This window comes from Sus scrofa, chromosome 14 (assembly GCF_054392235.1).
Source record: "Sus scrofa isolate SSC_HxYL_T2T_F1_AM1 chromosome 14, Sscrofa_HxYL_maternal_Yorkshire_Landrace_v2.0, whole genome shotgun sequence".
In the NCBI taxonomy this organism is placed as follows: Eukaryota; Metazoa; Chordata; class Mammalia; order Artiodactyla; family Suidae; genus Sus; species Sus scrofa.
In genome coordinates this window covers 28,519,126-28,541,955 of record NC_139396.1, presented here as the reverse complement: position 1 = coordinate 28,541,955, position 22,830 = coordinate 28,519,126, and the positions used below count along the sequence as shown (strand labels likewise).

At 50.9% G+C, this 22,830-nt stretch overlaps 2 protein-coding genes across 11 annotated transcripts in view; both read left to right on the top strand.

Moving 5' to 3' along the window:
• LOC146396448 (tumor necrosis factor receptor superfamily member 10D-like) overlaps positions 1-4,828 on the top strand; it is a 13,796-nt gene extending 8,968 nt beyond the window's left edge. For 2 of the 5 annotated variants that reach the window (XM_084997642.1, XM_084997641.1), the window contains one exon: positions 436-486. In XM_084997642.1, coding sequence (XP_084853768.1) covers positions 436-460 — 25 coding nt within the window. In that variant the 3' untranslated portion in view covers positions 461-486. Of the gene's footprint in view, positions 1-430; positions 487-837; positions 1,199-4,326 lie in introns of those variants that run through there. The other 3 variants (XM_084997643.1, XM_084997645.1, XM_084997644.1) reach the window with 3 other exon arrangements.
• The window catches only part of LOC146396447 (tumor necrosis factor receptor superfamily member 10A-like), a 26,094-nt gene extending 3,264 nt beyond the window's left edge, over positions 1-22,830 (top strand). Inside the window, exons 1-10 of one of the 6 annotated variants that reach the window (XM_084997634.1) lie at positions 5,797-6,092; positions 8,846-9,051; positions 13,199-13,298; positions 14,360-14,473; positions 14,870-14,981; positions 16,227-16,483; positions 16,991-17,022; positions 17,497-17,673; positions 19,543-19,618; positions 20,664-22,830. In XM_084997634.1, coding sequence (XP_084853760.1) covers positions 5,948-6,092; positions 8,846-9,051; positions 13,199-13,298; positions 14,360-14,473; positions 14,870-14,981; positions 16,227-16,483; positions 16,991-17,022; positions 17,497-17,673; positions 19,543-19,618; positions 20,664-20,977 — 1,533 coding nt within the window. In that variant the 5' untranslated portion in view covers positions 5,797-5,947 and the 3' untranslated portion in view covers positions 20,978-22,830. Of the gene's footprint in view, positions 1-5,796; positions 6,093-8,821; positions 9,052-9,299; positions 9,527-13,198; positions 13,299-13,904; positions 14,023-14,359; positions 14,474-14,869; positions 14,982-16,226; positions 16,484-16,990; positions 17,023-17,496; positions 17,674-19,542; positions 19,619-20,663 lie in introns of those variants that run through there. The other 5 variants (XM_084997635.1, XM_084997638.1, XM_084997636.1 and 2 more) reach the window with 5 other exon arrangements.

The window sequence follows — 22,830 nt, the reverse complement described above, 5'->3', positions numbered from 1 at the left end:
TCTAGATGTGCCTCCCCTGAGCGAGTGGGTGGCCTGGGTTCTAAGATGCCTGCACTGGCGCTGGTATGATGTCCTCATTCTGCTCTAAGAGGGTTTTTATGTGAATGGTGGGAAATATGACCTGCAAGTTGGGGATAGAACGGAGGTAGCTGAATGTCATGCTCAGGGATTGCCCAGGTCCATCGGCACCATGCAGTCAATTTCAACTTTTCACTTGCTATTTGCAAAGCTGGTTTTTTTTTTTTCCATTTAGAATTTTAATGCATATGAGTAACTTTAACTTCCAGGTTCACATGACAATAAGCAAAAGTGACATACAGTGCAGGCAAACAGTTCATTTATAACTTAGCTTTGTTTGTTTGTTTGTTTGTTTTTTCCAAACATCAGTTCCTAAAAAATGTTTGTTTTTGTTTTTTTGTTTTTTCCAAAGATCAGTTCCTTAAAAATGGACGACATATGAATAAAGAAAATAGGTCTGAAAGGTGAGGATTTCAAAGAGTAGATCTCTTCATTCTTCAAACTGCTGACCCCATGAGGACAGGCACCGCACCTCTGCTTCCTGCTTGGCCTCTGTTCCTGGAGGGGAGCACATTCGGGCCTTTCACTTGGAGAAGCTACTGGTCAGGCCTATCTCCTCCTCTTCCTGCGGTAGTGCTTCAATGGGAATCACGTTGGGCGGGGTGTCCAGGCTCTGGAGAGACAGAAGCTCTGATTCGTTAACCACTGAGCCACGACCGGAACTCCCAAAGGTCTTTTTTTTAAAGCACCATTTATAGGGTTCAAAGTGTCAATTAATCAGGAAGACATCTTTTTTGTGTGTGTCTTTTTGTCTTTTAGGGCCGTACCCGCATCACATGGAGGTTCCCAGGCTAGGTAGGGGTCTAATGGGAGCTGTAGATGCCAGCCTACACCACAGCCTCAGCAATACCAGATCCGAGCTGCATCTTCGAACTACACCACAGCTCACTGCAGTGCCAGATCCTTAACCCACTGATCGAGGCCAGGGATCGAGCCTGCAACCTCATGGTTCCTAGTCAGATTCAACTTCACTGCATCATGACAAGAATTCCATCATGTCGCAACAGAAGAAAGGGTGGGGGAAAAAACTGTAACTGCAATGTATACATCTAAGGATAACCCGACCCCCTTGCTGTACAGTGGGAAAATAAAAAAAAAAAAAAAAAAAAAAAGAATTCCACGAAGACATCTTAATCTTATGTGCCAAATATTATGTGCCTAATAATAGAGTTTTAAAATACGTGAAGCAAAAATGGATGAAATTAAAGGACAATCAGAGTTCTCTTGTGGCAAACAGGTTAAGGATCTGGCATTATCACTGCAGCAGCTCAGGTACTGCTGTGGTGTGGATTTGATCCTTGGCCTGAGAATCAGTCTTTCTTTTCTTTCTTTCTTTCTTTCTTTCTTTCTTTCTTTCTTTCTTTCTTTCTTTCTTTCTTTCTTTCTTTTCTTTCTTTCTTTCTTTCTTTCTTCCTTCCTTCCTTCCTTCCTTCCTTCCTTCCTTCCTTTCTTTTTCTTTCTTTTTAGTTTTACTGAAGTATAGTTAATTTACAAGGCTGTGATATTTTCTGCTGCACAAAAAAGTGACCCAGTGATACATATACACATATCCATTCTCTCTCAGATTCTTTTCCCACATAGATTATCACAGAATTCTGTGCCATACAGCAGGTCCCATTGGCCAATCATTCTGTACCCTTCAGTGTATTCCAAAACCCTCAGCCAATCCCAAACCCCCAGTCCATCCCTACCCCCAAACCCCACTGTCCCCTTTGGTAATTGTAAGTCTTCCAAAGTCTGTGAGTCTATTTCTGTTCTGCAAATAAGTTCATTATATCATTTTTAAAAAAAAGATTCCACATATAGGTGATATCATATGATGTTTGTCTTTCATTGTCTAACTTCACGTAGTATGATAGCTTCTAGGTCCATCCATGTTGCTGTAAATGGCATTATTTCACTCTTATTTATGGCTGCGTAATATTCCATTGTATATATGTACCACATCTTCTTTATCGATTCTCCTATTGATGGACCTTTAGGTTGCTTCCAAAATTGGCTATTATAAATAGTGGTGCAGTGAACAATGGGGTGCACGTATCTTTTCAAATAAGGGTTTTCTCTGGATAAGACGCCCTGGAGTGGGATTGCTGGATTGTATGGTAGTTCTATTTTCAGTTTTTTAAGGAACCTCCATGCTGTTTTCAATAGTGTTTGCCCCAATGCACATCCCCACCAACAGTGTAAGAGAGTTCCCTTTTCTCCACATCCTCTCCAGCACTTATTATTTGTAGTCTTTGGGGGCAACAAGGGCCGAATATGATGCCAGCTGAGTTGGGTCAGGACTTTCAGAGAAGAACCTTGAAGGCACACACACATGGCCTCATCATGACTTTTGTCTGTTGAAATAACAATTTGTCTCTCTAGGTCCCTTCTTGCTGACAAAATAGTAAAAATGTATTTTTTTTTTTTTGGTCTTTTTGCCTTTTCTAGGGCCACTCCTGTGGCATAAGGAGGTTCCAAGGCTAGGGGTCTAATCCAGCCCATGCCAGAGCCACAGCAACGTGGGATCCGAGCTGCGTCTGCAACCTACACCACAGCTCACGGCAACACCGGATCCTTAACCCACTGAGCAAGGCCAGGGATGGAACCTGCAACCTCATGGTTCCTAGTCAGATGTGTTAACCACTGCGCCACGACAGGAACTCCAGAGAGGTATTTTTTAGGTATAATACATTCAGGACTCAATAAGTATAAAAATGCATATAACTGAGGCTGAGGCTGAATTCGATGCAGATATTTGATGATTTCAAGATGTTTGAAAACTTTCTGTGGGCCACTGACAGGATCATGGGCCCTCAACTGCAGCCTGTTGTGCCCCAAGGTGTGGGAAGCAGGAAGCAGATGCACAAGGAGGGGCCTCTGTAGCCTCAGGAGACCCCACTGGTACAGGGAAGCTTGCAGGGGAGTAGGGGTTCCATCGGAAGCGGGGAGAGAAAGGGGACAAAGACACTCGGGCCTCCTGTGGGTTGGGAACCCCCAAGGCTCCCTTGTCCCACCCAGGGCTGCGCTTCTGTCACAACGTCGGGATCCCTTCCTCCTGAAGAGGGTTCGGCCGGCATTGACACTCTGTATCTCTAGTTGGGGGTCGTGGAGTCCTCTCCTCTTCATCTGGAGGAGACCAAGATAAGGCTTTGGTGATGTGTGTCCCTGGGGTCTCCCTAAATCCTTCCTTAGCACCCACTCGCCCTCACCTTCAGCGCAAATCGATTTACAAAGTAATTTGAGGGCCAGTTTCACTGCAACCCCCATAAAGGACAACCGCCATTCAGACGTCATTTGTACTCAGAATCTTTTTTTTTTTTTTTTTTTCTTGTCGTTTTGGGGCTGCGCCTGCAGCATATGGAGGTTCCCAGGCTAGGGGTCAAATCGGAGCTGTAGCCGCGGGCCTATACCACAGCCACAGCCACAGCCACACCAGATCTGCGCTATATCTACGATGTACACTACCACAGTTCCCGGCAACGCCGGATCCTTTAACCCACTAGGCGAGGCCAGGGATCAAACCTGTGTCCTTGTGCATGCTAGTCAGATTCATTTCTGCGGAGCCACGAAGGGAACTCCCTTTTTTTTTTCTTTCTTTCTTTTTTTTTTTTTTTTCTTTCTTTCTTTTTTTTTTTTTTTCTTAAGTCTACAATGCATTACTTCAGGACTGGCGGGACAAATATTCCAGATCACGAGGTCCGTGGCAAGGGGGTAGGGATAAGGGTATAGTGAGAGACCCGGGATAAGGAAGGGCTCTTGGGTGACTTCCCGAAATCCTAGGCCTGCTGGGTGGGCCTTAAGACCTGGAGGCTTGGAGAAGCCGAGCACCCACCAAGAGCACAGAGCCCAGGGCTAAGAGGAGCCTGACCCAGAACCTGACCCTCAGCTACTGGGGCCGGTATCCTGTGTTTTCACATCCCCAGGAACTGAAAGTGGCAGTAATGTGCCGGGCTGCTAGATGGCAAGTATTCTCAGTTTCCTGCCTGAGTTATAAGGAAACCCCTCTGGTAGCTGGTAGTAACTGTGACAGCCTTTGTTTACTGATAGGATAGGCAGTACTTTCCTTCTCTCTCTCTTGTCTTCTTCGGGCCACACAGCAGCATAGGGAAGTTCCCAGGCTAGAGGTCAAATCGGAGCTGCAGAAGACTGTAGTCAGAGGAGCCAGCCAACTGGGTGGCTGACGACAGCCTCCTCCCCTGCATCTCTGACTCCTGCTCCCCCCATCACCTTCCCTCTGTGTTCACAGTGGTTTCTCTCCCAGAGCAGGTCAAAATCTGTCCCAGACAATCCTGATTCCCTAGGAGAATTCCAGAAAACGCATCCTCGGCCCATACTTGAATCATTCGCTATCCTCAAATGAACAAGGCTCTTTTACTCCTCCTCTGTGGACTCCTGGCCAAAAATGCTCTCGCTCTGCCACTTGAAAGTCTTCTATCCTTTAAGGTTCAGCTCAGATGTACTCTGGTCCATAAAGCCCATGGGGAGAGAATGTCTCATGATTGTTTTCCAAAATCTTTCTGTATATGCCATGTATATATGCATAGGCATATCTATATGTTTTGACACAAAAGACATACTATGTAATACACTCTTCCCAGTGTTTCTAATATATTTTAATACGTAACAGAGCAAATACGTTTTCCTTACTTTTTCAAAACTGATAATTTTACCCAGGCAGAATTTCGAATTGTTTCATAAGCTTCCTCTCCCCTCGCCCCCCATAATCATTGAAATTGTTATTAAATCTACCTTAAGGTTTAAAAAGTAATCTGGGAGAAAATGAGTATCCAATGAACTTCTTCTAAAGAGAGCATTTCAGTGTTCCCATCGTGGCGCAGTGGTTAAGGAATCTGACTAGGAACCATGCGGTTGCGGGTTCGGTCCCTGCCCTTGCTCAGTGGGTTAACGATCCGGCGTTGCTGTGAGCTGTGGTGTAGGTTGCAGACGAGGCTCGTATCCTGCATGGCTCTGGCTCTGGTGTAGGCCAGTGGCTACAGCTCCGATTCAACCCCTAGCCTGGGAACCTCCATATGCCGCGGGAGCGGCCCAAAGAATTAGCAAAAAAAGAAAAGGAAAAAAAAAGAGAGCATTTCGCAAGCACAGTCCTCCCTCGGTGTCCCCAGGAAACTGGTTCCAGGAGTCCCCACACAAGGTTGGGCCAGGGCTGGGGTTCCCAGCCGGCGGGGGTCATGCTGGGGCTGGGACAGAGGCAGGTCTGCACAGAACTGTTTACAGCGTTACGCAGGTGGATGAGGACAGACCCCGGCAGCGTGTTCTCATCTACACAGAGAGCAGGGTACCCCCGGGAAAGCAAGGCCATCACCATAGGAAGAGTGGATCCCTGGAAGGAAGACGTTGGGCCAAGCAAAGCTCACCTCCATCCTGCATGTCCTGGTCTTCAGCAGAAAGCAGGGACCTGCATCACCTGGCTCCTGGGGGTTCGCTGGGAAAACCTCTTCCTGTACCCACTGCTGCCTTGAGCGTTCCGTTGTTGCCATCATTGTAACGACTTCCACTTACGTTTTCCCAAGAAAAGAAGTGTCCTGAAATTTGTGTATCAATTTGGGGAGTTCCCTTTGTGGCTCAGCGGTTAACGAGCCCGACTAGGATCCATGAGGATGCGGGTTCGACCTCTGGCCCTGCTCAGTGGGTTAAGGATCTGGCGTTGCCATGAGTTGTGGTGTGGCTCTCAGACTCAGCTTGGATCCTGTGTTGCTGTGGCTCTGGCGTAGGCCGGCAGCTGTAGCTCTGATTAGACCCCTAGCCTGGGAGCCTCCACATGCCTCAGATGCAACCCTAAAAAGCAAAAAGCCAAAAGCAACCAACCAAACAAAAGCATCCGTCTAAAGGAGATACACCAACATACTCAATCACGAACCTGACCATGAACTTTACACTTAACCTCTTCTGTTTGTACCTGCTTGCTTTTCTCTGCCATGTGGGCCCTGGTCCTGATCTACCTTGCTGCCGCTTTGAACGGGGGCTATTGCGGTGCTGCCAACCTGTGGAGCCTTTAACAACGTTCAAAGGTATGTTTAAGGGAGAACAGGAAGGGTTTCTTATTTCGTTTTAAAAGTTGGGCACACTGTGTATCCCGGTGCCCAGTAGGAAGAGCAGCCAGCTCATCACACTCGTACTTTCCAGTTTGGAGCCCCTCCCATTCTTGCACATGTTCTAATGGTCCGTTACCGCGTGACTTTTGCCTTACATTTTCTTCTGATTTTAAAAGGATCCATGAGGTAAACACATCCTGAGATGACTGCCCATGAGTCGGGCCCTGTGTCATCCCACCCCTGGGTGTGGGCAGAATCTCTGACCTGCTTCACACCAAGAACACACTAAGGGGATAGGATGTCACTCCCTGACTGGGTCACATTCTGTGGCAGAGGGGCAGGATGCCACTCTCTTTCTCTCAGTTACACCCGCCCTCCACCATACCTCCAGTCAGATCTCGTCTCTCTCCACATACCGCCCATGTCACTTGCAGCGCCAGGGGGTGAGGTGAGGGGCACTCTCATCATACGCAGGATCATACGCTGGAAGATAAGCATCCTCCAGCTAGGCAACAGCGCGCAGGAGGACACCCCCAGCACCTACAGAGGCTCCTCCGATGCTCACCGCATGGCAGCCCCACGAGGGCCAGGGGTAGGGGCAGTGGGGGAACGCCGTTGTAGAAATATAAATGGCCCATTACTGCAGCCATCAGATAATACGCCAAGGTTCCTGTGAGAAATCTCTTTCTAACGTTGGGCTAGTGGGCTCTTGACTGTAGCTGAGGACCGGGAGGAATCTGTCCATGAAAATACGCCCCGAAGCGGTACCTGGGTGGCACACGAGGTCACCCAACTCAGTTACACCTGCCCCGGGAGAAGAAGGAACAGAGGCCACAACCACTGCTGTCCTCCCCTGTGGTTCGCTCTGGTAGTTTCACGCCTGCGGTTTCCTCTCTGTGTCCTTCCTCAAAATGGGAGAGTTCCACATCCAACTGGGCTTCTGAAAGCACAGTACCTTCCTTCACAGATGAGGTCCGAGAGCAGCCAGGTGGTACGTGACTGTCGTGTAAAGCCCATCGATGGGTGAACGGATAAAGCAATTGTGAGGTATATCATACATGTATTATATATGTATAATCACTATATATATCATATGTAACAATAAATACAATGCATATGATATGTCATATATCGCCTATATATATCACACAGACCATGGAACATCATTTCGCCATAAAAAGAGGGAAATCCTGCCATTTCACTGACGACATGGGGAGGCCTCGAGGGCATTATGCTGGTGAACTAAGTCAGGCAGAGAAAGACAATAAATATAATCCCTCTCATAGGTGAAAACTTAAAAAAAAAAAAAATCAAGCTCACAGATATGGAGAACAGAGTCATGCCTGCCAGAAGTAGGGGGGAAGGGAGTTGGAGGAATGGATGAAGAGGGGCCAAAAGCAAAAAGAAAAGAAAACAGAACTGTATGTCACCTGCGAGTGAACAGGCTCAGAGACAGCGCCCTGACTGGGCTTTAGCCCCGGACTGGGGAGGATTTCTCTTGGCTGATGAGAAGGTTTCTCGCTTCCTCTTGGTTCTCAATGCCAGGGTAGGTGGTGAGGCTGGGGTTCCCGGAGACCTCCACCAGCCTGAGGCATCAGTCCATCCAACCTGCCTTGGATTCTCTCTGGCAGCTCCCCTCCATCGGACCACATTGACTCCCTGTCCCCTAGTCTGACTCTTACTAGAAGACCTGCCTCAAGCCACAGGGGTCAAGGGGCAGTGGGTAAATGTTTTAAATTTTTTTAATTCCAAAAAAAAAAAAAAAAAAAAAAAGCTTTCCTTAAGTCACAAAGGGATTCACTGGCTTAGGGGCAGTTAGAACCCAGAGCCCTCCAGTGGACATGTTGGCATTCTGGTCTACAATTTAAGAAAAGAAAAGAAAAGAAAAGAAAAAAAAAAAATCAAAAGATCTGGTTGGGGGCGTGGCTATGGAGATGAGAGTGGGCAGAAGGCGGCCCTCAGAAGACAGGAGACTTATGAGCTGGTTGGGGGCGTGGCTATGGAGATGAGAGTGGGCAGAAGGCTGCCCTCAGAAGACAGGAGACTTATGAGCTGGTTGGGGGCGTGGCTATGGAGATGAGAGTGGGCAGAAGGCGGCCCTCAGAAGACAGGAGAGTTATGAGCTAGTGGGGCATTTGCGCTGGAAAGGGGCAGGGTCAGGACGCGCCCCCGGAAAGCAGATTTGGAATGTCACCTCAGCCCTGTGCCCACTTCCCAAAGGTGCAGACTGCCTTTTAATGAAAGCACGTCCCCAGGGCTTTGGCCGCCAGAGCCAGTAATTTCCGCTTTGGGCTGCAGGGTCGCTCTGAGGGACTCCGGGCCCCTCTCCTGATGTGACTAGTTAGAGGTGGTTAATGTTGTTTGTTTGTTTGTCTGCTTCCACGGCCTATGGAGGTTCCCAGGCTAGGGGTTGAATCGGAGCTGTAGCCTCCAGCCTACGCCAGAGGCACAGCCACGCGGGATCCGAGCCGCGTCTGAGACCTACACCGCAGCTCACGGCAACGCGGGATCGTTACCCCAGCGATCAAGGGCAGGGACCGAACCCGCAACCTCCTGGTTCCTCGTCGGATTCGTTAACCACTGCGCCACGACGGGGACTCCTAGAGGTGGTTCATGTTAACCGCACCGCTAGCGCCGGCTCACGCGCCCGCGCAAATGGCGCAATCTCGGCGTATAAAAGTAAGGGCAGGCTGTGTGATTAGACCATAACGTCCTGCCCGCGCACCCAGGAGGCAGCAAGTACGATCCGGCGCTGCAGGAAAGACGCTGTGGACTCCCGATGGCTCTACCGGACGTCTGCCCGCATCGCGATCGAACGAGGAACTGGGGACCGAGCGCACCCACCGCCTCGGGCGCTCCGGCAGGGCGCGCCGCCAGCCCCCAGCCTTCGCGCCAGGACCTCAGGGCTCCCATCGTCGTGGTGTTGGTGCTGTCGGTGAGTCTCCGCTCGCGAAGTCGCGCTGGTTCGCCGGCCGGAGGGGGGGCGGGGCGGGGCACTAGTGAGTGACAGATCGCACTTCCTTTCGTTTCCCCTTCCCTCTCTCGGATCCTCCTCACTCGTTCTCTCTCAATCTTGCTCTCTCTGGGTTTAAATTCTAAAACGTGCCCTTTTTAAATAGATGAACTAGGGCGGTCCCTGGCCCCTCCCCCACCGTGGCCTTACGCTCCGTCGTAATATCCTTTACCCTGCAAGGATCGTCCAAGTTGGAAACGATCTTTAAAGTTACTTGCTGCTTGCGGCAATGTATGAGTGCTGTGTAGAAACCATAAATCGTCTCACGACCCGGACCAGATGCTCACCACTTCCTCTAGGAGGTGGTTTGGAGGCTCCGTGTAGGATTTATCACTGTTGGTGTTCATCCTCAAGATACTTACTATGGGAAGAAATCTGCACACTTCCATTTTCTCAGGTTGTGGCTTTTTTTTTTTTTTTTCTTTTCTTTTTCTTTCTTTCTTCCTTCCTTCCTTCCTTCCTTCCTTTCTTTCTTCCTTCCTTCCTTCCTTACTTCCTTTCTTCCTTCTTGTCTTTCTTCTTTCTTACTTTCTTTTTTTTCTTTTCTTTTTTTTTTCTTTTTTTTGGCCTCCCCGTGGCGTATGGAGTTCCCAGGCCTGGGATCAGATCCCAGGCGCAACTGCAAACCACGCCGCAGTTGCAGTAACGCGGGATCTTCAAGCCACTGTGTCCGGGAAGGATCCCGCGAACCCGAGTCCCAAGACGCAGGGGATCCCGCTTTGCCACGGTGGGAACTCCTTGAGGTGCTTTTCGAAGTTTCTTGCATGTTTAAAAAAAAAAAAAAAAAAGGGCCAAACAGGGTTATAGGAATCATGAAAATGTCTGTTTTCATTGAGCAAATTACTGCTAAAATCAGAAAAGAAAGAACATTTTGAACTCACAGAGAAAATACAGACGTATTTATTTTTTAAATTTATTTTGAAGCGATTTGTACTTTTTGCCATTATAGTAGTGTTCTGTCAGTTATCTACTGTAAAGTGACCCAGTCACACATAGATCTATACCTTCTTTTTCTCACATTATCCTCCATCCTGCTCTGTCGCCAGTGACTAGCTCTGGTTCCCATTGCTATAGAGCAGGATCTCATTGCTTATCCCTTCTAAAGGCAATAGTTTGCATCTACTAACCCCAGATTCCCAGTCCATCCTACTCCCTCCCCCTCCCCCTTGGCAGCCACAAGGCTGCTCTCCAAGTCCATGGTTCAGAATTCATTTTTTGACTATTGGTTTGAAATAGGTGGGATCCATGCTGAACACTGCTGCTGAGTGGTTCTGGGCGCCTGTAGGGCACTCACTGTCACGTATTCTTGGGGCCATCTGCACTGTCTATGGGGTATCTCCTTAGAAGTGGGGTTGGTGTGACAGTAGGCTAGATAAGTTTACACTCTTATTTAGATAACAATAAGCTGCCTCCAAAAGAAGGCTGGACCGTTTTCACTCACACCAAGAGTCCACAAGTGGGCCTGTTGCCCTACACCCTTGCTCCCCTGAACTTTAATTCCTCTCTAGCCTGAGAAGTAAAAATGGGGCACCGTAGTGCTGTGGGTGTGATTCCTCAGGGCCAGGAGGGATTTTCAAGGATCTATGAGATTACTGAGACTGGGAGTGGAAGACCAGGAGACCCTAGATGAGGCAGCAGGGGTGAGGGCAAATATACAAACAGTGAAAGAACTGAAAGAAAAATCTTCTACAGATGTCTTCCGAAAACGTAGGAGTTCTTCAGTAGTGTGTAAGGCTAGAAGAAATTCAGTACCTAAACATGACAAAAGCATTTGAAAAGAAGAAAAATGCTTTTCAATTATCTTCCTAAAAAGAAAAGCAAAAAAACGCCTTAACAAAACAAATAGTACACTCAATTCGGGGATATTTAAAGAAGAAAACCTATCCTGACCAAGTGGGGTTAATCGCATGAATGTGTGTTGGATTAACATCTGAAAATGCATCCATGATTTTCCGCTATATTAGTACTGCAAAGAAGGAAAACTGTATGAACAGCTTAGCAGGTGCAGAGAAGGCATTTGACAACATTTAACCCCTTTCCACCATAAAACCTCTCTTTACATCAGGGTAGATGGCAACTTCCTCCATCTAGTAAGAGCCACTTCCTCTCCCAGTCACACAGGAGATGAGGTTAACCTAGGAAAGGGGGCGAGGGAATGTTGTGCAGTAATGTTATCTCCTCTCCTCTAGTTAGAGGATTTGAGTTTCACGAGTGTCGGCATTTTCTTAAAGCTTTGAATGGTACCCTTTAGAGCTGTGCATTTCCTTCTTTGTCAATCTTAAAACTGAAAACCCTGGAAGGAAGTATTGAGCTCTGGTTACCCACGTAATGCTGAAGTTTTAAGAGCTGAAGACATCTGAATTTCACCTCAAAATAAGGCACTTAGGAGAATGGACAGAGGGATGGATAGAGAAAGAAATATGTGATAAAGCAAATATGGCAAAATTCGAATGTAGGTGGTGAGTGGATGAGAGCTCACTGTACAGGTGGTTACAGACGTTGTTGGATGCCTGGAAAGATCCACAGGAACACATTGAGGGAGAGAGTGTATGAGAGGAGAACCAGGGAAGACAGGAGTGAATAGGCCTGTGAGGTCAGGAAAAGGAGATTCCAAAGGGATTCAGAGGAGGCCCCGCCTGGGGACAGTACAACTTAGGGAACACACATGAGCTTAGCTGTCCCCAAAAACTTGACAGGCTTTTATGAGAAGAGGGCTGTCTTTTCTTTCTTTCTTTCCTTCTTTCTTTCTTTCTTTCTTTCTTTCTTTTTTCTTTCTTTCTCTCTCTCTCTCTCTCTCTCTCTCTTTCTTTCTTTCTTTCTTTCTTTTTTTTTGGTCTTTTCGCCTTTTCTAGGGCTGCTCCTGCGGCCTATGGAGATTCCCAGGCTAGGGGTCTCATCGGAGCTGTAGCCACCGGCCCACGCCAGAGCCACAGCAACGCAGATCCTTAACCCACTGAGCAAGGCCAGGGATGGAACCTGCAACCTCATGGCTCCTAGTTGGATTCATTAACCACTGAGCCACTACGGGAACTCCGAAGATGGGCTCTCTTTTATCTTGTTTAAAGTCAGGCAGGTTGAACTGGGTTCCACATAAGCTGTTGCCATTTTAACTATTTCTTTTTTTTCCCCCTTCATTTCACTTTCTCCTTCAAATCACTCCCAGGTTGAAGCAAAGTTGCAAAAACTATACAAAAACCTTTTTCTTTTTTTCCTGAATCATTTGAGAAATCGCTCCTGACATGATAGACCCCATGACCGCGTACTTGCGTGTGTGTCTTTCCTACAAGCGAGGACAGTCTCCCCCCAAACCCACAGCACAGCTTTCAACATCAGAACCTGAACTTCGACACGTTCGTCCTCATCGAAGCCTCAGAGTCCATTCAGCTTTGTCCAGCTAGCCCCATTTTGTCATTTTTAGCCCAGAGACCTTCGCCCCAAAGCCTGGGGTTCTATTTCCTCTTTTTGTGTGACTCTTTGGTATGTTGTGGGACACTGACAGGCTCCTCTTGGTGACAGCCGCTCAGGTTAAAACCGGAAGTTCCTTAAAGTGTGATTCTGGATCAGGATTTTGAAAACGTGTACTTCTGCTAGAACCCCCATCTGTAAACGTGTGCGCATGCGTGTGTGTGTGTGTGTGTGTGTGTGTGTGTGTGTGTGTGTGTGTGTGTGTGTCAGGGGTGGGGGGAGGCTGAGGGAGAGTATTCGTGCGTGCGGTCAAATAGAAGAACTAAAGACAGCAAGACAGGGGCTGTTTTCTCTAATCAAAGGGATACCTGTGGTTTCTGCATTCTTAGCGAAACGTTTTTGTCTATACTTTCTGGAATCAACGGATTTTCTTTTACTCTAAGAGAAAAGCGTACCGGGGGAAAAAAAGTTCAGTGTTCAGGTACTTGCTGGCACCAAAGACCAGGGGACAAACTTGCATAGAAAAAAAAGGAGAGTTCGGAGCTGGAAGAAAGGTTCCAGTTCTGTTTCATTGTGTGGGCGGTGGTCAAGGGACTGTGGGATGGATCCTAGGAGGACAAGAGTCTGGAAGCCACTCACGCCGGTCCCTGCTTTGTCCTCATAGGTCACAGCTGCCTCAGGCATGCCCACAGGGCAGGGACGATTTCACCAGCAAATCGCTGCCCCAGAGGCAGGGAGTCTTGGCCGCTGGAAGTGTCCACCAGGTACATCCGAAGACTGATCTCCAGCCCTTACCCCACCCTTGTCCCCATGTCCTTTTGGTTTTCAGATCTCTGCAGGTATTCAACGGACGTCTTCTTTGTGCCAGGCACTGTGCTGGGAGGGCATGAGCGTGGTCCCCAGACAGAGGGATGCTCATGATAGTGAGAGAGATGCAGTAGGAACCCCGAGGATACCTGAGTGATGGGGGGGTGGGGGCAGAGACAGAGTTAGTGAGGCCTCCTGGGGATGGCGACTTCCAGGCTGAGAGCCACTGTCCAGTGCCCCTGAGACGGCCCCCAGGGGGCAGGGCTGGGCTTGTTTAAGCAAAACTAGGGGCCAGCTGGTGTAAGTGGAGGGTAAAGAGGACACAAGGGCAGGCAGGGGCTGATCACAGACCCTGAGCGCTGTGAAGGGAGCAGGGGTTTTGTTTTTTAGTAAGGCATTCACCGCAGTAAAAATCTCCATGTTTTATACGGATTACATTTGAAGTGACACTCTGTTAGAACTTCTGAGCTTAAGAAAATACATTGTTAAAATTAGGTTGACCTCTTTCTTTTTACTCTTTAATGTGCCACCTGTGGCTGTGACTTTCACGTGTGGCTCGTCAGTGTATTGCTGTTGGCAGTACTGGTCTAAGGTCTGTGGTAGATGTCAACTCAATAGATTGAGGCCAAGTCCGGCGTTGCTTCGTGGAAACGAATCTGATGAGGACCCATGAGGATGCAGGTTGGAACCCTGGCCCTGCTCAGTGGGTTAAGGATCTGGCGTTGCCGTGAGCTGTGGTGTAGGTTGCAGACACGGCTCAGATCTGACGTGGCTGTGGCTGCGGTGTAGGCTGGTGGCCACAGCTCCGATTTGACCCCAGGCCTGGGAACCTCCACATGCTGAGGGTGTGGCTCTACAAAGACAAAAAAAAAAAAAAACAAAAACAAAAGATGAAGGCCAGTCAAGAAGGGTTCCCTGTGTGGATTCCACTGATGGGTGAAAGAGGCATCCCGGCCACACTGCCAGCCTCTGGGAATCCTGTGGGGACTTCCTCTGCAGCTTTTCCCTTCCTTTTCAGGGTTCCATGTGGAGGAAGCCAGTGGAGAGTGTGTCCGGTGCACAGACGGAGTGGATTACACCAGTCATCCAAACACCCTCTTTTCTTGCTTACGCTGCACGGTTTGCAAATCAGGTACAGGACCCGTGGTCCCCCGAGCCTTCAGTGAGGGTGCTGGGTGATGATGAGATGGGATGCGAATGGGTCAGGGAGGCAGAAACCCGATTTCCAGCCCAGCTAGGTCTCCTCCCATCCTCCCTTCCTCCCATCCTGGGCTCAGCCTCCCTGGGCCTTCAGGACCTGAGGTCCTCTGGCCTTGCCCTGAGGACTGGGTGTTGAGCCCTGACCCAGGTGTTCCTCGCCCTCCAGGGCGTCTCAGATTACACCCCACCTTACCCCATCGCTTGCTCCGGATGTGTGACTGAAAACACGTTTCTTCCCAATCCTGAGCGTGGGGGGGTTTGGGTGGCAAAGAAGGGTTGAGAGTCACTCGAGGGACGCACATCGCCAACCCTGATCCTTTGTCTTCAGGTGAAGAAGAGAAGACCCCTTGCACAGCAACTGCGGACACACAGTGTGAGTGCAAACCTGGAACTTTCCGTGAAGAAAACTCCTCCGAGTTCTGCCAGAAGTGCCACACCAGGTGAGACGCAGGAGCCCAGGCGGTTTCCAGCAGCTCAAGGGAACTGTCCCAGAGCCCCCTCCCGCCCCAGGCCTTCCCTGGGCCCGGGGGGCCGCCTGAGCCTGCAAGCAGCCCCTCCCTGCCCCCCGCACCTTCCCAAACCTCCTCAGCACCGTTCCCCTTCAGCCGGCTCACTGCTTAAGGTTCCCGACACTGTCCGTGGCCCAGGAGAAGCTGTAGCTTCTTCTGATAGCAGAGGGAAGAAAATGAGTAGAATGCAGCCAAGCTTACATTCATCTGTGACAATGCCGTCGTAAAAAGGGAATTTTCCTCGTTTTGGGGCAGGAAAGGGCCCACGAACACAAAGGCGCCCACCGGAGATTCCTAATGAGATGGGGCACCCAGCTCCTTCGAGGTTCCTTCCTGTAAAGCTCTGAGCCAGCCCAGCGGGCCTCACACCCAGCCCTGGTTCCCCAAGAAGACCCGAATCTTCCCTCTCTGGGGACTCAGGGGCCAGCAGTCCTGCGCTCTTCTCTGGCGCTCCAGTGTGGGCTGTGGCTGGTAGGAAGGGTCAGCAGGTGGAGGACAAGAGGGTCCTTGTGTGAAAGGGCGACTGGCGGGGGAGGCTCAGCTTGTGCCCGAGCCCTTCTGACCCTTGACCTGGATGAGGTTGCCCCTCCCCCGGGCTCCCGCTGCAGCCAGGGAGGCCCAGGGCAGGCCTTGCAGAGAAGGCCCAGCTCCTGGAGTTCCCGTCGTGGCGCAGTGGTTAACAAATCCGACTAGGAACCATGAGATTGCGGGTTCGGTCCCTGTCCTTGCTCAGTGGGTTAAGGATCCGGCGTTGCCGTGAGCTGTGGTGTAGGTTGCAGACGCAGGTCGGATCCCGCGTTGCTGTGGCTGTGGTGTAGGCCGGTGGCTACAGCTCCAATTCGACCCCTAGACTGGGAACCTCCATATGCCGCGGGAGGGGCCCAAGAAATAGCGACAACAACAACAACAAAGACAAAAGACAAAAAAAAAAGAAAAAGAAGGCCCAGCTCCTGAAGAAGGGGCAGCTCTGAACACTCAGCAGGAGCCCTGGGGGCTGAAGTGCCCAAGCTCTGATCCTTCTTGCAGCCAACAAGGCGGGTGAGGGGACCCGGCCCTGCAGACAGGAGAGCCTGTTCCTCCACCACTGGCCTGTCAGGGACGCTGGGTGGGAGGTGCTTCCCTCTTTCTCCTCATCTGGCCAGCTTTCCCTGATGGATCCCCTGTGTCTGTACCCAGGTGCCCTGATGGGATGGTCATGGCCACGCCGTGTACCCCCTCGAGTGACCTCAAGTGTGTGCATCAAGAGTCAGGTACCCGGGCCAGTGGGGAGGCCCTGGATCCTGGAGAGCCAGTGACCATGAACCTGCAACCGCCCACCGCTTCCTCTCCCTCCTCAAGCAATTCCCTACTGGTGGCTGGAATCGCAGTTCTTCTTGTAGTTGTCCCTTTAGCGGTGGTGATCGCATGCTGCCTCTGCAAGTGCAAAGTTCAAGGTGAGGTACCAGGACGGAAGGGGGAGGCACGGGCCCCTCCTCCGTCTCCCCAGTCTTCCTGGTGCCCTGGCCTGGCTCTGATCTTGGTCCCCAGGATCCCTCTGCACCTCCCACCTCCCCTGCTCCTGCGAGGGCCAGGATCACCTCAGTCCCACATCTCAGCTGATGGTCCCCTGGTCCCCATGGCCACGGAGAAAGGGGCCAGGTCAGCTCTTCATGCCTTCAGGGCCCCCAGCCACGGCAGAGAGGTGGTCAGCACCTCGCTTGGGTGACAAGAGTCAGGAGGGTTTATACAGCAGAACCCAGCAGAGATTTGATGTATGTTTCCTTTTACTTCATTTCCCCCCATCTCTCTTCTCCGTCCCTGAGGGTTCCCCAGAGTTGGAATGGGCCCGTCCTTGTCCCCAGGCCTGGGGCTCCTTGTTCAGTATCTGTCCTGTCCCTGGGGAGGGAGGTGCTGTAAGGGGACTCTCCCCCCTGCTCAAGCGGCTGCTGCTTCTCTTCCAGGTTGTGGACTGCACCGCAAATTCATGGACAAAGTGAGTTGGTTTCTCCAGGACCTGGTGGCCTCAGGCCCTCAGCAACGGCTTCCCACCCACCCCAGGGCCCCGGGTGGACACAGTGCCCAGTTTGTCCTGTGCTATGGTCCCTGGCTCTGTCAAGTGGGGTGGGGGCTCTGGGCTGACTGTAGGGGCGCCATTGGTCTGTTGAGAGCAGCCCTAAGGCGGGTTGGCAGGGCTGCTGCTGTGCTTCTTAGTGCTTGCAAGACACCCTCACCTCCTAACCCTAGATGGACCCTGGGGCTTGGGGTTGTCCAGCAGGGGTGCTGAGCCCCCCCTTAGCACAGCACCAGGGTCCTGGGGCCATCGGCAGAGCCATGGATGTGCTGAGTCTGCACCCACCTGGGGGGCACAGCATGGGAGTATGTAGGGAGGCAGAACCCTCTGTGTCCCCGCAGCTGCTGCGAGGATCTGTCGGTATGGACGCCTGAGTCAGCTCTTTGCCCTCCCAAGGTCCTTTTCTGGCAATCACATCCCTCAAGAAGGCCTGAGGCGCTGGACAATGCCCGCAACAACACCCTGAGCAATAGAGACCGCCTGTCCTCTCCAGTCTCTGATCAGGAGGTAGAAGACCCTGAGCAGGTGGAGCCCACGGGAGTACAGTCCTCAGGGGAAGCAGAACATCTACTGGTGAGTGTGATGCCCTCGCCCTTCGACTTGCCCAGGGCTGTGGGGGCCACAGGGAAAGGCTGATGCTGGTCCCGTCTCCTATCCCATGGGGAAGGGGTGAAGGAGGGCCGTCAGGGTCATGGAGGGGGAGCCCCCCTGCTGTAGTAGACTGTCAGCTCTTAGGCTACTTGTCCTCTGTCCTGTTCCCACGGTGGGACCTCCCAGATATTTCTAAATAGATATTCTGTATTTCTCTTATGAAAAGAGCTAGCATTTCAAGTCAAGGGGTTTCTATAGCTCACCTAGATGTGTATTTTTCTTTGGTAAATGTCGCCTGTTTCTTGTGGAGGCTGTATCTTTGTATCGCACGTGTTCTGTTACCTTGTATGTTTATCCATCTCTTGTAATTCCCTATGGAATTTATTGTCTGCTACAATTTGAAACAGTCATCCATCCGTACGATCCGTACGATGGTACAATCGCATTAGTAGTAGTAGCAGTAGTAGCAATAGCCGTGGCATTGTGGAACCCTCAAAGTTTTGTAAGGCTATAATCACATATAAAATAATGACTGTTTTGTCTGCTCCCTTTAAAGATCTGAATTGTTTTTGTTGTGCTTACAGCCGCAGAGACCAGAAGTTCAGAACGATGTTTGCTTAGCGCTTACATTGTTTTGACGAATTTCAAATAACGGCACTGTTGCTTACATTGATGCTTAGCGCAGGGGGGTATTTTTTGGTCTTGACTGGACTTGTTGGGGAGGCCTCCAGAGTGGCCACTAAGAATGATACTGGCTCTTTTGGAGATGTGCAATCTTATCACTATGAGTCTAGGCTCCTGTTCGGAGGTGTTTTTTGTTTGTTTGTTTGTTTGTTTGCTTGTCTTTTCTAGGGCCACACCCTAGGCATATGGAGGTTCCCAGGCTAGGGGTCTAACTGGAGCTGTAGCTGCCAGGCTACACCACCGCCACGCCAGATCCTTAACCCTCTGAGCAAGGCCAGGGATTGAACCCGCTGCCTCATGGTTCCTACCTAGCCGGCTTCGTTTCTGCTGCGCCACGACGGGAACTCCTGAGGTGTTTTTAAAACACAGAATCGGAATTTAAATTTACCAAGTGAGGAGTTCCCGTCGTGGCGCAGTGGTTATCGAATCCACCGAGGAACCATGAGGTTGGGGGTTCGGTCCCTGCCCTTGCTCAGTGGGTTAACGATCCGGGGTTGCCATGAGCTGTGGTGTAGGTTGCAGACTCGGCTCGGATCCCGCGTTGCTGTGGCTCTGGCATAGGCTGGTGGCTACAGCTCCGATTAGACCCCTAGCCTGGGAAGCTCCATATGCCGCGGGAGCGGCCCAAGAAATAGCAAAATAAATAAATAAATAAATAAATTTCCCAAGTGGTTTTTCAGCGTCCGTGGGGAATATGTGATCATTTCATGCCCTTCTTTAGACTACCGATATGGTACAGTATTGTTGATCAAAGCAGCCGCATACGCATGGAGTAACCCTCTACCTTAGACTTTCCCAAGTGCCCTTTTAAATAGTCTTCATCTGAGTCACGTCAAGCGGGGAGGGAGTGCCTGTCTCCCGAGGCGGTGGGTGGGAAAGGACTAGAAGGGGCAGAAGGGACTGCGTGGCGGTGGGAACGGTCCCTGTCTTGATTGAGGGACGGCGGCTCGGCTGCATAAGGTCGTCGAAGCTGGAGCAGACACGTAGGACGTGAGCCCTACCGCAGGGAGCCTGTCCCTCCACGAGCACACGAGCCTGGGAGCTGCTCAGGGTGGCAGGTTGCTCTCGTCTCTGTAGAGACCCGGGAGGACGGGTGGCTGCCCGGGTCACACAGCGAATCCGGGACCCCTGACGAAGACCGAGACCTTTCTCCACTGCGTGTTACAGGAACCGGCAGCAGCTGAAGGGTCTCGGGTGCGAAGACGGCTCCTGGTTCCTGCGGACGGTGGAGACCCCACAGAATGTGAGTGTTTTTCCCTGGACCATGGACTAGGAGTGGAGGGAAGCGCGACAGCGTCTTCACTGCGTCCCCACAGCTGTGAGGGCAGCTGAGACCGGGGATGGCTTGTGCCTGGGCCATCCAGACTCTAAAGGCCTCAGAGCCAGGTCTGCCCACTCTGAGGCACCTCAGGGGCTGTGCCGTCCAGCAGGGCACCCACTGGCCCCAGGAGGCTGTGGGGCAGCTGACCTGTGGCCGCATTTGATGAGCTGTGTTAGAACTCGATCCCGTATCTCAAAGAATTGGTAGAAAACAGGAATGTAATAGGTCCCATCAACAATTTTTGACCATTATTACATTTTGAGATGAACGTTTTGGAATGTATTGAGTCCGTGCCATATTTTATGGAAATTAGTATAACTTGTTAACATTTTACGTTTTCCAGCGTAGCTGTGAGAGAATATGAACTTCCTTCAGCGGCCACCTTAGGTACCTATGCACGGTGGTGTGCACTGCGTTGCACACGCTTGCCCTGCATCCCCAGTCCCGCGAGGCGGGCGGCCTCGGCTCCACCTCACATGTTAGCGTCTGTTTGTCCCCATCCAGCTCAGGGAGGCCGAGCTGAGTGTGAAGCCAGAGACCTTCCAAGCTCCAGGCCTTGCTGGGTCCCCAGTGCCGAGGTGGCAGCTGGGGCCCTGAGTCTCACGAGAGGGGCAGGTGCCACCCTGAGTCTCACGAGAGGGGCAGGTGGCCCCCTCTGCCTCCTGCCACTACTGCCTTCTCCCTCCATGCCGTCCGTTTCCCCTCCCCGGTGGGCCCTTCTCCCTCACTTAGGACAGGATTCTCTGGTGACCTTGACTCCCTACGGTGTCCTGGGGACATAGGGGGCCCAGGCAGCGTGTGGCCCGATTTCTCTGTGGCTGGGAAGCAGGTCAGGGATGCAGAGCAGCAGCTGCCTCAGCAGGGGGAGCTCTTCAGGTCCCGCCCTGGGGTCCAGGCCTGCCCGAGGGTCCTCTGCCCTTTCTGAAGCTGGTCCCAACCTTCTCTCTGTGACTTTCCCCCAACCTAGGCTTGAGGCAGTTCTTTGATGACTTTTCCACCATCGTGCCTTATGATTGCTGGGACAAACTCATGAGAAAGATGGGCCTCACCCAAAATGAGATCCTTCAGAGCAGAGATCGCGCCCGGAACACCGGGGATGCCTTGTATGAGATGCTGGAGACCTGGGTCCGCCGCAGAGGGCGGGAGGCCTCAGTCAACGACCTCCTCGGTGCCTTGGAAGCACTGGGGCAAAGATACGCAAAGGAGAAAATTGAGGACACGCTGGTGGGCTCAGGAAAGTTCATCTTCAAAGAAAGTGAAGCTGGTGCTGCTGTGTCCTGAGTGTTTGAGGACCTCATCTTCCAGTTCTGGACACGTTTTTTATCCAAATGGACTTGTACTTTTTACTCTCATGTATTACAATAGAATCTATGTTTTGTTGGGGAGGGGGTGTAGTCTGTATATACTGTTTGTTGTATGACTTTCTGCTATTTATTGTTTTTTGCGGTTTTTTTGCTGTCTTAGGACCGCACCTAAGGCCTGTGGAGGTTCCCAGGCTAGGGGTCGAATCGGAGCTGTAGCCGCTGGCCTACGCCAGAGCCACAGCCACTTGGGATCTGAGCTGCGTCTGCGACCTACACCACAGCTCACGGCAGCGCCGGATCCGTAACCCACTGAGTGAGGCCGGGGGTCGAACCCGCAACCTCATGGATCCTGAGTCAGGTTCATTAACCACTGAGCCACAAAGGCAACTCCTGCTTCTATGTTTTTTATATGTATTTATAGTAGCCTAGAAAAGATTCTGTGAAATAACACTGGGTTGTTTACATGGGTTGCCTTTTTGAGAGGTGCGAAGCCACAACGATTGGGTGTCACAAGTAGTGGCAGAAGAGAGCCCAGCACCGCTGTGGGGAGCACTGGAGGAATCCACTCTCCTTCAAAGGCAGTCTCGCACTCTTGGATACCTGGTGACCTCTGTGGTGCCCACTCTTTTATACCTGAAAATCTCATAGGTGTGTGACTATTTCTTTTATTTACCGGTGGGCGTTTACAAGTCAGCAGAGCGTGACGAGACGTGGCATCCCTGCACAGCCCTGTGTCTGGTGTCTGTGAGCTGGGCTGTCAGGCGTGGGCCTCCGCCGGTTCTTCGTTGGACCTCGGTGCTGAGGGTGGGATGCAGGTTGGGTGCAGATGTTAAGTGACATGGGCGTCTTGCGTCTGATCTTGTTAGTGAAGCTTCGGCTCCCTCTGGGTTCCCGGGAGGGAGGGGAGGGATCTGGTCCCAGTGTCTGCCGTGGTCTCAGGGAGGAAGTGCAGTTGGTGGTGGTGGACTGTGTTCAGTGTGGGCTGACTCGGCACTAGATGGGCACTCGCGGTCCGGGTGCTCTGATCTGAGCCTCAGAACTGCCTTTTGCGGTCTGAGTTGGCTACTCGGGCATCTCAACCTCTTCGTAAGCTTTGGCCTCCTGCAGAAACAGACTCACACAGACATGCCAATTCCTAAACACTGTAGGCATTGGCCTAAAATGGCTGATGTGTTGGGGTTCTGTCCTTTCATTCCTTTTTTTTGTTTGTTTGTTTTTTTTTAAAGCCTTCCATTAAAACCCTTCTTTGTAGGCGTCCAGTTACTGCAGGATGATCTTATGGAGGAAGGACCACTCAGGAGTTGTGGTCTTTTCCGTCTCAAGACTCTGTGTGTTGCCTTCCCCAAAGCTGATGTGGCCAAAGATGGAATTGCCTGACATTTAGGCACGTTCAGGGTATGGTGTCGGGAGTCAACTGGAGTGTTTTGGAAGGGCTGCCCCCCATGGTCCTGCTGTTATAAGCAAGCCCTCTGGCCCCTTCTTTCCGGATATCTGGCCCTTCTCTCAGAGGATTTCTGTGAGTGCCCTTCTAAAGTATTAGTCTTATCAGTGTTTGTCATATCCCTTCACATATTTATTGTGTCTTTTACCAGTGAAAACCTTCTAGAGATATGAAGTTGTTTCCTTTATTGCTTCGTGTCAGTGCACGGGAAGTTTTATTTAAAAGTTTTATTTAAAGGTTGGGTTCTGTGCATGTTTCCTCTCCATGGGAAGATCCCTTTTAAGAATTTCTTGGAAACCTTAGACAATGAAAGAAAAGCCACTGGGCACAAAATACCATGTCCTTATGAATTTGTGACCAAATTAAACATGCAATTCTGTATTTAAAAA